Source organism: Sus scrofa, chromosome 17 (genome assembly GCF_000003025.6).
Source record: "Sus scrofa isolate TJ Tabasco breed Duroc chromosome 17, Sscrofa11.1, whole genome shotgun sequence".
Classification (NCBI taxonomy): domain Eukaryota; kingdom Metazoa; phylum Chordata; class Mammalia; order Artiodactyla; family Suidae; genus Sus; species Sus scrofa.
The window spans coordinates 25,031,909-25,046,358 of record NC_010459.5 but is presented as its reverse complement, the minus strand read 5'-3'; the positions used below and the strand labels follow the sequence as shown (position 1 = coordinate 25,046,358).

The window sequence follows — 14,450 nt, the reverse complement described above, 5'->3', positions numbered from 1 at the left end:
GGCTGGTGGGCTTGTTTTCTCTCTCCCCCATTGTGTGCCCACACCTGGGGAAGGCCACATGAGCACGCAGTGAGATGGTGGCCTCCTACAAGCCAAGAAAAGAGGCCTCAGAATAAAATTTTTCTCGCTGACACCTCGACCTTGGACTCACCCGCCTCCAGAACTGTGAAAATTTAATTTCTTATGTCTAAGCCGTCTAGTCCTAGTCTGGTATTTTGTATGGCAACCCAAGCTTTGTCTCTCGCTCTTTCTTGCTCTTTCTCTCTCTTTCTCTCTTTCCCTCTCACTCACACATGAATAACATATATATATGTTAGATGAGTGGATGGATCAGTTTCTGGAATTACTTATTTCTTGAGTACTTTGGGCTTCCGTTCACGTCAACTATACCGAAGTACTTGCGATCACAAGATCCTGCTCTGCTCCGAAACGTCTAGTTAAATATTAATGTGAGGAAATTTGCTCTTGCATATTTTCACACGTAATTTCTTTAATTGGTATTATGCATTTTGCATAATTTAAGTACCGACATCTGGGTGATTTGCTCAGCCAGCGGAGGACCGCTTCACTGGGAGGATCTACAGAGCATCTCTGAACTGCCTGCCAGCAGTTAGCTGCTCGGTGCTTAAATAAAAAATGATGTTCCTGCACTGGGAAGCATAGTGGAAATTGAACAGCCCCAAGAGCTTCTGTCCGTTAAAAGGACAATATTCATTCTATTTACCGTTTAGGGGCTGACAGCCAGTAATACCAGGAAATGCAGGTGTGTTTGTACCGGGAAGGGGTGAGGCGGTGGTCAGAGTCTTCCCTTCCCGTTTCTGCCCTGGCGAGTGTGGGAATGTTCCCCATCCATTCTCAGTGTGTTGCTTTTGAGCACAGCTGTTGTAATGTGGACTGTCTGATAGTCGTGTAAAAAGCAAGGCTTTTCCATTCCCACTTCAGTGTTGAGGACATAATACGTGCCAATCTGATAGTAACTTCCTGATGCTGGTACAGATGCTACGGATACTGGTTAAATTATCTGTGATGATTGTCTGTTGGAATCCAGCCTTCACAGGTAAAGACGATCCCCATCTATGCTTCCGACTTACTCAGGCCATTTTAAGCATTCTGTTGAGGTTGAAGAGCTGCTTCTACTTAGCAAGGAGCCTGCAAATAGGTCTGATGAGAGATGCTGTCAGCCCTGGAGTCAGAGCCGTAGTAGTTTGCTTTCACTGGCCCCAGCCTGCTCCCTCTTTTCCTGGGCCTCACTTGAACTGGACCCACTATTTGCTTCTGGAGGAGCAGATAGGTAATAAACTAACGTATAATTTTGATAGACTGGAGTACTCTGAAAACAGCCGGCCAGGAGGGATGCTGGAATGTGCCTGGGAGGAGGAGGGTGGTGACTCTTGTAGGAGGCCAGCTTTCTGTGAGCAGGGACCTTGTCCATCTTGCTCACTGGTATCTTTGAACCTTAAAGAGCAGACAGCATGTGCAGTAAGGGCTGATGAACACGAAGGGTCCAGCCTGCAGACTTAGGGGGAACATGTCCTGGGCAGAAGGAACAGCCTGTGCTAAGGCCCTGCAGTGGGAGTGAGGAGGCCGCTGAGGCTGGAGTGTTGGCGGTCACATGTGAGTTAGGGGGTGAGATTGCAGAGGTGGGTCGGGGCCAGATGAAGTGAGCTTCAGTGCCTTTTTCTTCCAAATGCCTGAGAATAGTGTAGGGCTTTATGTGTGAGCTCTTGGCATTTTGGAAAGCAGGCTCTGGATGTCACATGGAGAACAGATTGTGAGGTGGCAGGGGAGGAGGCAGAAGGACAGTTGGGGACATCAGAGGCTAGGCAGGAGATGGCGATGGCAGAGCAGTGGAGACGGGAGGTCGTGGGCGATCCTGGCAGCCCTGCGCTTCCAGGAGCTAGTCTCCTGATGGTCTGGCTGTGGGGTTAGAGGCGAAACTTCTGGGTTGACCCACGTGATCCTTCCTTTGTTTTTGCGACCTATGGGTTGCTCATTCCGCCCCCTGACCTGAACCATCTCCTTCCTTAGTCCTCAACGTGATGGAGGCTGATTCCTGGTCCGTCCTGGCCTCTCAAGGTCTGAGGTAGATTCCAGACCTTTTCAGTTTAGGTAGATGTCCAGTCCTGAACTCTCACAAGCTGTTCTTCCCTTTCTCTGTGTTTGTAATTAAAAAAAAAAAAAAAAAAATCTGGGAGTTCCCATAGTGGCTCAGTGGCTTACAGAGACTGGCTGGTATCCATGAGGTTCCAGGTTTAACCCTTGACCCTCTCAGTGAGTTAAGGATCTGGCATTGCTGTGGGTGTGGTGTAGGCTGGCAGCTGCAGCTCCAATTCAATCCCTAGCCTGGGAACTTCCGTATGCTACAGATGCGGCCCTAAAAAGACAAAATTATCATTCTTATTTGAGGAGCATAATTAATAGAGCTCTTCCTGGAGGGATTACACGTTACCTCCCAGTCAGCGTTGCAGGAACTTGGAACACCCTCCTAGGCAGCAAATACTGTTTTTACCCACCTCATCATGCTCTGCGGGAACATAGCAAGAACTGATTTATTTCCTGGAGGAAAGCAAAGGAGATCATTCCTTCTTGTCATCACTGCTTGCTGAGGTTGCATGAACAAAGGGTGGAGGAGGACAGGAAGGTGCTGAGGCGTTTGACAGGTACAACTTTGCTGACTTCCTGGTCATCTTTCTTCTGTGAGATGGACAGGATTCTTTCTTTGTGCAGAGGAAGGTACAAGAAACTGTAGTGTCTGGGTGAATGCCAGTGGGCATACTTTTAGGATTTTTCCTGTGCATCCTTGCCAGTTCATCTTCCATCAGCCAGTTCCTATTTTCAGGATTCTCAATGGCTTCCTGGCTTTTGAATCAAGTAATGACCATCTGCCTGTCTTTCCAGACCATTCTTTTTTGGGGTTTATCAGTTAAATCAATGTCCAGTGGTCCCTTCTGTATGTGCCCATATTTTCTGCCTCCATGTCTTTGCTCAAGAGACATCCCCCTCAAACCTGAAGTACCCCTTGTGTTCTTCCTTCCTTTTTGTAGTCTGTTGAAATCCTGTTTTTTTTTTTTTTTTTTTGCTTTTTGGAGCATATGGAAGGTCCAAGGCTAGGGGTTGAATTGGAGCTACACATGCTGGCCTACACCACAGCCACAGCAACGCCAGATCTGAGCCATGTCTGGCTTACACCACAGCTCATGGCAGCACTCGATTGTTAACCTACTGAGTGAGGCCAGGGATCGAGCCTGCATCCTCATGGGCGCTGGTCAGCTTCGTTTCCGCTGAACCATGGCGGGAACTCCTAAAATCCTGTTCTTGACTTTGATGTTAAGAAGGGAAGGTTGAGGATGGGGGTGCCTAAGCCAGGGCCTCAGAAACCAAGTTAGTGAGGGTTCTTAAAACCCTTCTCCACCTGCAGATCTGGGGGCGGGCGGACAGACATGGTGATTTGCCTCTTCTTGGAGAGGGATCGTAGAAACTGGGCCTCTGGGGAGCAGAGCTGACTCTGTGATATAGGGAACCTGGAGGCAGTGTCCCCATGGCAGCCGGCTCTTCTTGGGAGGACAGAGACACCCAGCAGAGGATATTTAACATCCTCTGTGAGGAGAGCCCAGAGCTCAGGAATTCCGAGGAAGCCTTTAAGTGCTTCTGTTGCGAGCTCTTGGCTCTGTCACCCCGCCTGGCCAGAGACAAGTGGATCAAACACAGATCCACTCAGTCTTCAAACTAGAAAGGTCACAGACAGGGCCGGACAGGAGGCAGGGAGTTGCCCATCCCATATCAGAGCAGCAGGATTTCTGGACAGATACACCTACGCACACATAGATGAAAAATATAGGCAATTATATAAAGATAAGTGCAGCGATGGCTTGATGGATGGCTAGACAACAGATGGGTGGACAAAGAGAAAGAAAAAAGGGAGTATAATAGGCAAAAGACAAAAGATCCGGATCGAGATGCAGACGTACCTCAGCACGCAGAAGGGACGTCCTTATAGTTTTTTCATTTCGTGGAATAAGTTAATGAGAAATGTGAATTTGACAAAGCAAGATGGGTAAGAGGAGAAAGAAATGAAAAGGGAGGCTGTGGATCTACAGAAAGACAGAGGGGTCCAAACAACACCCATCACAGGACTAACATAAAATTAGAAACAGCAAAGGAACAAAAAGATGCCACTGAAATCAAATTGTGAAAAATTAAAGCCCTGATAATCTCATTGAACACAAATGAAGCCATCAAGGTACTAAAGCAATCAGACCCTCAAAGATAAAGACAAAGGCAATGTAACGTAAGGATAATTGGCATCCTTGTTGACAGTCAACATATGAAACAGGAATATGAGGAGTTCCCTGGTGGCTCAGCAGTACAGGATCTGGCATTGTCACTGCCATGACAGTGAGTTTGATCCCTGGTCTGGAAAGTTCCACATGCTGTGGGCATGGCAAAAAGTCAATCAGTAAATAAAACCAATCAGACAGTCTGGAAAAAAGAGAAAAGAAAATGAAATATAGAACAAGCCAACTTTCATGAAATGAAAACAACTGGACAGATTAGAAGAATGTATCGTGTTAAGGAAAATTCAGAGTACAGGATATTTAACACCAATATCTAGCCTCATTATTGGGTTTCAAAAATAAAGGAAGATTTCTTCTGACGTCTGGGTAGAAAAACCAGATTATCTGCCATAGACCCAAAGTCAGACTTGCTTCACATTTCCTTGGTGCCACATTTAATTTCTGAACAGAGTGGAGCCGTGTCCTGGCCCTTCTGAGGGAGAGCAAGTGGATCCATCTCGACCCAGATGGACACGGCCTTGGTATAGGCGGTCAGGTGCTTGGGCAGAGGTGGATAGACTCCAACACGTGTAAGGGTGGGTAGTGGTACTTAAAACCAAAACATGTACAAAAAATACATATACACAGGGCTGTCACCCTCTAAATATGTTTCATAACGTCTGAACTTAGAAGGGTATTTTAGGAAGTGTCTGCTGTAGCAAAGAAACATTTGGCTGAAATTCAGGAAATACTTCAGTTGTTTTTCCTTCTGTTAAATTCAAATGAAATCATATACGAGTTTTTTTTTTTTTTAAATGAAAAAGTATCTATGCTAGAGGAAAGACAGTGTTATTTTTTATACAAGTCTTCCCATCTGCCCTCCTACTCCCTCCTCCACATACCCGCGCAGGGTGTGTGCTTTAAGCCCCGAGTGTGGAGACCCCCCCTCGTCTTCTGCTGAGTGTCATTATTGGTCAGGTTTGCAGAAATGAGGTGCGTGTTATGCCGAGAGGCAACTCTACAGAATTAATTCTCCTATTTAGTGAAATACTTAATTCTTCATAGACTAGATTTCCGCCCCCCCCCCCCAATTCTGACTTTTAATTCTTGGCTAACAACAACAAAAATTCGGATAAAATCACTTACTACCTCTGGTGGCAAACAATCAGCACTTATTGAGTGACTGCTGTGTGCGTGGTGCACCTACGTTCACCTCAGGTCCTCAGTGTGAGGAAACACAGCCCCCGTCCTTCAAGAGCTCTTACTGCAGGTGGGCAGATGTGAGACCCAAGTTCTCCTAGCATTTCCCAGGCAAGATCTCTCTCTCAGGAAGCTTCTCAAGAGGGAGACACAGGCTTCTTTGTTGACCAGTTTTTGTCTTGGTTTTTTAACCTATTGATTCAGGAGAGTTGGTGAGTTTGGTCAGGTGCAATGCTAGGTGTTAAGGATGTGGTGGTGATGAAAAGAGAGAATTCCTGCTCACCTTAATAAATGGGACACTCCCAGGGAGCCAGGCCCTGAGGTCTCCTTTTGGATCAGAGCACCCTGCCTGCCACTCACCAGGCCTGCAGGGACATGTCAGCAGAGCTGCTGCCAGCATCCCCACTCTGGACACATGCTTTAAATTCAGGGGATGGAGGAAAACATACTGAACATACCATCTACAAATAGGATGAACAGAATGTTTAAGCAGGTACCATCTTTTGACACTTTTTCATCAGGTGATAGTTTGCTTTTCATACAAGAAAATTTGCAAAGAAGCTTTGTTTCGGTACAAAATATGTTTAGAGATATGTATTTGAGCCCTTCTTTCTCTGGGACCCAGCATGCCTGGAGTGGGAAAGGGGTTGCCAGTCCTGCTTTGTTAAATAGTCTATCTTATCAAAGAGGCGTTTTATAAATTATGTATAACAGTAGATGCCACTCAATAAATATTTTATATGTGATAGATATTTTTGTCTGAAATTACTTTTCCACTTGAGCAATGATTTAAACCCCCATGTCTGGTTTTATGAGGTGACAGTTTTATAATATCATATAGTGAATACAGCTTGAATGTCATAGAGCTTTAGGGCAGCATTAATCATAAACTCATCTGCCTCCACTCCCAATCCTGAAAAACTTTCTCTTAATTCAAGTTTTACCCATTCTGTGTATGGGAGTGTGTGTGAGTGCAGGCTGGTGGTATGTGCGTGTGTGTGTGTGTGTGTGTATGTGTGTGTGGGCATAAGTAATGCTTGTTGTTAAAGTTTTTTTATTATAGTTGATTATAATAAAAGTTATAGTTCTGGTAAATTTTGCTGTACAGCAAAGTGACCCAGTCATACATATATATGCATTCTGTTTCTCATATTATCTTCTATCATGTTCTGTCACAAGTGATTAGATTCCCTGGGCAATACAGCAGGACCTTATTGCTTGTCCATTTGAAATGTAGTAGTTTCCATATACTAACCCCAAACTCCCAGTCCTTCCCCCTCCCCCACACCTCAGCAACCACAAGTCTGTTTTCTATGTCTGTGAGACTGTTTCTATTCTGTAGATTGGTTCATCTGTGCCATATTTTATTTTTAAATTAAAAAATTTTTTTTTTGTCTTTTTAGGGCTGCACCCACAGCATATGGAAGTTCCCAGGCTAGGTACTGAGTCGGAGCTGTAGCTGCTGGCCTCCACCACAGCCACAGCAACGAAGGACCCAAGCTGCACCTGTGACCCACACCACAGCTTATGGCAATGCTGGGTCCTTACCACTCAGCAAGGCCAGGGGTCGAAAGCTCGTTCTCGTGGATAACAGCTGGGTTCATTATTGCTGAGCCATGATGGGAACTCCTATGTGTCATATTTTAGATTCCACATATAAGTGATATTAAATGGTATTTGTCTTTCTCTTTCTGACTTACCTCACTTAGTGTGAGAATTTCTGGTTGCATCCATGTTGCTGCAAATAGCATTATGTTGTCCTTTTTTGGGGGGGGAGGGTCTTTTTGTCTTTTTAGGGCCACACCCACGGCATATGGAGGTTCCCAGGCTAGGGGTCCAATTGAAGATGTAGCCACTGGCCTACACCACAGCCACAGCAACTTGGGACCTGAGCTGCACCTGCGACCTACACCATAGCTCATGGGAACACCGGATCCTTAACCCACTGAGCAAGGCTAGGGATCGAATCTGCATACTTGTAGATGCTGGTCAGGATTGTTAACCACTGAGCCATGATGGGAACTCATCTTTAGTCCTTTCTAATGGCTGAGTAGTATTCCATTGTGTATATGTACCACATCTTCTTAATCTATTCATCTGTCAGTGGATATTTAGGTTGTTTCCATGTCTTGGCTATTGTGAATAGTGCTGCTTTGAACACGTGGGTACATGTATCTTTTCAAATTATGGTTTTCTCTGGATATATGCCTAGGAGTGGGATTGCCGGATCATATCTGTATTTCGTTTTCTGAGGGACCTCCATACTGTTTTCCATAGCGGTTGTACCAATTTACATTCCCACTAGCAGTGTAGGAGGGTTCTCTTTTCTCCACACCCTTTCCAGCACTTGTTATTTGCAGACTTTTTAATGATGGCCATTCTGACTGGTGTTAGATTGTACCTCACTGTGGTTTTGATTTGCTTTTAACCTAAGGGCTCCGAAGTTATGAATTTCAAATGATTTTCAAAGTCTATGGGCGTTATTTTAAGGAAGGTTAAAAAAATATTTTTCAATGGGATTAAAAAAAAAAGATTCTTAAACTAAACCAGGATATAGTGCAAAACTGTTTTTCTAGTTTGAATGGAGGCTCACAGAGTTTAAAATACTGCCCCTCAGTTTTGGGTTATGGTCCCCTTTTATGCAGAAAGAAAACACTCTGTCTCTGGACTTTTGAGAATAATCCCTGTCTTTTTCATGTGGACCCGAGGGCCTGGAACCATCAATTTCCAAGAGCTACCTACCGTGTGAGCAGGGCTGTCACAGTTCAGAGCCACCAGATCTTCGAGTGAGGACATTGTTTTAGGAGATTGAGCTGTATTGATTCAATTCTCCACTGTAATACAGATCTTAAAAAAAAAATCCCAGCCTTTCCACTTCTGTTTGAGTTCTGTTGGCAAGAGGAAAAGCACAAATTCTACCAATGTCAGAGAGGCAGGAGTTGAGGCTGGTTTATTTAGAGGGCTTGTTTCAGCTCAGATTCGCAAGGGCCTGGGTGCAGCAAATCCTGGGTGCAGGATGACGGAAAGCTGCACCCTCCCTGCCTGACGTTCTGAGCCTGGAGAGGGAGCCCCGCTGCTAAGAGGGTTAATTGAGAACAATGATACGCTTCGTTTCCTTTTCTTGAATCTAAGTTATGCATTGGCCATTTTCTCTGCATATCTATTTAATGGTTGTTAAATTGCTTTCTTTCAAGTGATGATTTTTATGTTTTTTTTTTAAAACCATCTTTTTGGCCACTCCACTCCATTGCCCTCTGGCCCAACTCCAGCTCTGCAAGTGTGGTGGAAGGGTGTTTGGTGGAAGCTGGAAGGTCTGCAGAGATGAAGGCCTGGGGTTTCTTTCTTTCTTTCCCCTGCCCTTTCCCAGAACTTCTGACGGTCCCCTTGTCTGCAAGGCTGTGAAGTTTTGAATTCTTCACCTAGAGAAGGGCCGGCTTTGTACACTGTGTTAATACTTAAATGACTTGTGATGCATTTATTCCACCCTGGAAGGTGAGGAGTTCTGATTCTGTTGCAGGCAGTGCTGGCCTTTGGAGTCCAGAGCTATGTCTTGCTCACTGTGTCTGGTTGCCGGTGTGGGGTGGGGAAGCTAGTGACTGGGCAGCCTCTGACCTGGAGCCCCCCCATTAGCAGCCCAGGCTGGCCCCTCGGCTGCTCCCATCACCTTGTCATCACAGAGCACAGAGTCGTGCTCTTGGATGTGAACTCAGCACAGCCCAGCCTCAAGGATGGAGTTTTCATCTTTAACCTCCTGGAGTTTGTCTGCTTTCTGCTGGGACTTGCCGAGAAGCCTGGTTTTCCAGGTCTTTTGTCCGGGTCGGATGCGGCTGAGGGTAACGGCCTCTCCGTCTCTTCCCTGAGAGGATGCTGTTGACCTTCCTTGCTGCATTTTTCTGAACTCTGCATATCTACCTCCATTCATTCATGTGACAAATACTTACTAGGAGCTCCTGTGTGTCAGATGTGAAATTAGGCACTGGGTTACCTTCTAGTCAGGAGACAGGTGATAAACTTGTGTATAACATCTCTTAGAGTGATTCTTGCTAAGGAGAAAAACTAATCAGGATAGATAATAGGGTCGGTGACTGCTCTTTATGGGGTCATGTGGCAGGTGGTTTGTGTGGGTGTGTATTTTTAGGGCTGCACCTGTGATATAAGGACATTTTCAGGCTAGAGGCTGAATGGAGCTGCAGCTACCAGCCTACACCACATCCACAGCAACACCAGACCCTTAACCCACTGAGTGAGGCCAGGGATTGAACCTCAGTCCTCATGGACACTATGTCAGGTTCTTAACTTGCTGAGCCACAATAGGAACTCCAGGAAGGTGGCTTTTGAGCAGAGCCCTGAGGAAGTGAAGACCAAGTCACATGTAAAGCAAAGGCGGTTCTTCTCAACAGGGGCAGACTTCATTCCCAGGGGACATTTGCCGGTGTTGGGAGGCATTTTTGGTTTGTTACAACCTTGGGAAAGGGATGTGTTTTAGCCCGCTATGCTGCTAAATGTCACACAAGTACACAGGATGGCCCCCCCCACAGTGAAGAATCATATGGACTAAAATGTCAGTGGTGCCAAGATTGGGACACCATGCTCTAGGGAATGGGAGGGAACAGACGAGAGCAGAGGAGATGGCAGCCACAAAAGCAGAAGAGACAGCAGTGACCAGGGCCCTGAGGTGGGGGCTGGCTGGCACATTTCAGTGCCAGCAGGGAGCCTGGGTTCCTGGAGGGATTGAGCAGGGGGCAGAGCGGCCAAGGCGGGGGGTCACATGGAGCTTGGGAGAACCTTGCCAAGACGTTGGCTTTTGCTCAGAGAAAGGAGGGCTATGTAATAGACCCGAGCATAGGAGTGGCCTGTCCTGATGGCCCTCTGGCTGGGGGGAGAGCATGGACCCTGATGGGGGCCCGAGGGTGTGGGGGGCAGCCGCATGGGCAAAAGATAGGGGGGTAGTTGGGGCCAGACAGGAGGGCGGTGCAGTGCCAGTGGTTATCTGATCCAGGCACGTTTTGAAGGTAGAGCCAACACCAAGCGCTCCCGGGTTTAGAGAAGGAAAGGAGCAAAGGAGAGCCTGAGTTTTGGTCCAAGCGACTGTGGTGAAGGTTGGCATTTACTGAGAAGGGAGAGCGTGCGGCTGTGGGAGGCAGGAGGTTAAGTTCGAGCTGCCTGTTTGGCTCCCCGGCTGGTCTGCTGAGGAAGGCGGGGTGTGTCAGGAGTGTGGAGCTGTCAGGGACAGGGCTGTCTGCAGACTTAGATTTGAGTCATCCACTTACAGTCAAGCCCTCTGTAGGTGCAACATCACAGATCAAAAATATTTGGAGAGAAAAAAAATTCAGATAGTTTCAAAAGGCAGTACTTGAATTTGCTAGCAAGCGTCTACATAGCATTCCCCTTATATTTACAGCTATTTACCTAGCATTGTATTAGGTGATGTAAGTTATCCAGAGATGATTTAAATATAAGGGAGGATGTGTATAGGGCAAATGCAGATACTATGCTCTTGTACATAAGGGAATTGAGCATCCTTGGATTTTGGTATCTGTGGGGATTCTGGAACCAGTCCCCTACCCCCAAGGGTATCCGGGGACCGGCCATGTAGATTGCAGGTGAAGTCAAGGAAGCAAGATTGTATCATCAAGGGATGGCTGTAGACACTGGAGTCGCTGGGATGAGAGACTCCATGGAAGCAGGTTCAAGAGATAGCCAGAGGGGAGGAATTGGAGGACCGAAGGTGTAGGAACCCTTTGGAGGCAGTTTTTCCTAAAGGGCCACAGAGAAATTGGTGGTAGCTGGGGTCGGGGGTACGCAGGATCAAGAGAGACAAGGTTGGGAGATATGTAGCAGGGGCCTGTGTAGGTTCGGATGGTAGGTGGGCAGGAGAAAGTGATGCAGGACACAGGGTCAGGTACCTCTAGTGCAGGGGAGCTAACTCACAGAGGAGAATTGCTTTTAGGGCCATGTGCAGTTTGACCCTAGTAATTGGGAAGGAGAAACAATGAGTCAGGAGACATCTAGGTATTAAGTGAAATAAAGGTTCTGAAGAGGGAGAAAGATTACTTTGTGGTTGAGTGGTCCTAAGCCTTTCCTAAGGAAGGCAAGGTTTGAGCTTAGCTTTGTATGTGTGTATTCATGTATATCACTTTATATTGAGCTTTTTTTTTTTTTTTTTTTTTTTTTTTTTGGCCACTCCATGACATCTGGCAATTCCCAAGCCAGGGATTAAACCTGCACCATAGCAGCAATCCGAGCCGCTGCAGTAAACACCGGGTCCTTAACCCACTGCACCACTAGGGAACTCCTATATTGAGTTTCCTATATGTTCCGAGCTTGCTTTGCCCACCATGTGCCATGATTTCAACATGAAGTTTATAGTCCATTTTACTTGCAGTTTTTTTGGGTGAGAAATAAAACCTTGCTCATTTTAATACGAGAGTTAGAATGAGCACCTAATAGGAAGTTTTCTTTCCCCAGGGTAACCTTTTCCTTTCTTTTCCCTCTCATTTCAGGAACAGACTCTCGCCCTGAGGAAGGAAGGGATTGGCGTCGTCTTGGATTCCGAGCTGCCCCACTTGATTGGCATCGATGACGACCTTCTGAGTACTGGAATCATCTTATATCACCTGAAGGTAGACTCTGCTTAAGTGGAATGTTCTCATTTTGTTTTCAGCTCTGCCCTTGGACAGGTGCGAGGTTTATTGTAATACTCCATATCCAGGAACGCAGCTATGACAGCAAAGAGTAAATAACAAATCCCCCAGCCCCTTGGGGGTTTTTGGCAGTTGGTTGCAATTCTGTGGTGTTCGGAATCCCCCTTTTATGTGGTTCTGAAGCTAAATGAAGCCCCATCATTCACTTTTTGCCTTCTCATTTGTAGAATCATTAAGGAGTCAGGAACCAAAAGCTGGCAGACCAAAGAAGAAGTTACAAGCACATAGAACTTGGATTTGTTGTGTAGACAGTTTCCTGGTCTCTTGTGTTAATTATATAGTTGTCTCCCACCTACGTTATTGGACCTGGTCCCGAGCAGGCTATTCTTGTCAAGAGAGCAGAATTTCTGCATCCGTATCAGTAGTTGCCTCTTTAACCTTGACTTTAGTATCTTCTCCTTGATCCCTGACTTAACGTGAGAATGGTGTTGCACTTGTGCTTCACGGGCTCCCCTCAGCCATATCTTTAGACACAAAGAAACCTCTGGTTGCCCAAGGAGAAGCTTGTCAGGGGGGATCAGAACGTCTGTGAGATTGCTGGCATGGGCAGGTTATTGATGCTGAAACAGGAGTCCAAGCCTTGTCAGGGCTGAGCCTCGGGACCCTCGCCATTTTCCTGACCACACGGTTTGTTATTATAGAGCCCGAGGGAACTCCAGTTGCACTGCGGCTGTGACCTATTTGGGACAGAGCTCAGCTCGTTGGTCACCAGGTCACTCGGGTTTCAATGACAGATGGAGAAACAGACCATTCCTCATGTTCTTACTGATCAATTTTGCGTGATTTTTCTCCCTAGGAAGGTCAGACGTATGTTGGCAGAGAAGATGCTTCAACAGAACAAGATATTGGTGAGAATCTTTATCAATTCCCTCTTTCCAGTGATTTTTTAAATTTCATTTTAGGGCCACACCTGCGGCATATGGAAATTTCCAGTCTAGGGGTAAATTGGACCTGCAGCTGCCAGCCTACACCACAGCCACGCCAGATCCAAGCCGCACCTGTGACCTATGCCGCAGCTTCTGGCAATGCCGGTTCCTTAACCCTCTGAGTGAAGGCAGGGGTCAAACCCACATCCTCACAGAGACAACCTTGGGTCCTTAACCTGCTGAGCCAAAACGGACACTCCCCCAATGATTTTTCTTTAGATCACTTAATGAAAAACATTTTTTTTTGAATGACTGACATTGAAGTAATTATAAAAAGAAGTTTCACATACAATATTGATCAGAATGTGTATCTGTGTAATTTTGAACTGAACTCAAATGGGTAACACAGAACAATTAGTGAATAAAACGAGCTGTGGATCCTTACCCTACATACACCCTGGGCCCATGTCCTCTGCGATGTCTTTCAAGTGTACTGTTGTTTAAATGATTTGACTCGGAGTTCCCGTCCTGGCTCAGTGGTTAACGAATCCGACTAGGAACCATGAGAACCATGAGGTTGTGGGTCCAATCCTTGGCCTTGCACAGTCGGTTAAGGATCCGGCGTTGCCATGAGCTGTGGTGTAGGTCGCAGACGTGGCTCGGATTCCGCATTGCTGTGGCTGTGGCATAGGCCAGTGACTGCAGCTCTGGTTCAGCCCCTAGCCTGGGAACCTCCATATGCCACCAGTGTGGCCCTAGAAAAAGTGAAAAAGACAAAAAAGACAAAACAAAAAACTTCTATCCCAGGGGGACAGTGATCGATGGCAGTATGCTAACAGGTACAGGGATCAGATATAAGAATCTTTAATGGGAAATCATTAAAGGTGAAACTTACCTGTGCAAAGATGAGCAAGAAAGTAGGATACACACATACACAGTGTACACACACACACACACACACACACACACACACAGAGCATGACTTCCTGGGTTTCTCCAGCATCTTTACTGAGTATACAGACAACCTGGGATTCAGACCCGAGCCCAGTGAGGTCTTGCCAGGCTTCATAAGCATAACCTTGGGAATTCACATGATTTTGTATATGTGTGTGTTACGGAGGGGCAATTGCTGGCAATGAACTTGCTTCCTTGTCAGCGTAAGCTGTTTATCAAGCCTCGCATATTCCTATGTGCATTTACTATTTATGGTGAAAACCAATTCCTCGAAGTCCTTAGGTTCAACTGTTTTCTTACAAATGATGGTAAGTGCTAAGAACACCTGTTCTCTGTGAACACAAATGTTCAGTAGTGCAGTTCTGTGGAGAATACTGGGAGCTGCTTGGTTTATGCTTCTCAGAAGCTAGCCAAGAATTGTGCCTAAAATTGTATAGGTTCATTTGATAGGC

At 46.2% G+C, this 14,450-nt stretch overlaps 1 protein-coding gene across 7 annotated transcripts in view; it reads left to right on the top strand.

Moving 5' to 3' along the window:
- The window catches only part of KIF16B (kinesin family member 16B), a 306,852-nt gene that overhangs the window by 142,632 nt on the left and 149,770 nt on the right, over positions 1-14,450 (top strand). For all 7 annotated transcript variants that reach the window (XM_021078047.1, XM_021078043.1, XM_021078046.1 and 4 more), the window contains 2 exons: positions 11,978-12,097; positions 12,975-13,026. In XM_021078047.1, coding sequence (XP_020933706.1) covers positions 11,978-12,097; positions 12,975-13,026 — 172 coding nt within the window. The remainder of the gene's footprint in view (positions 1-11,977; positions 12,098-12,974; positions 13,027-14,450) is intronic.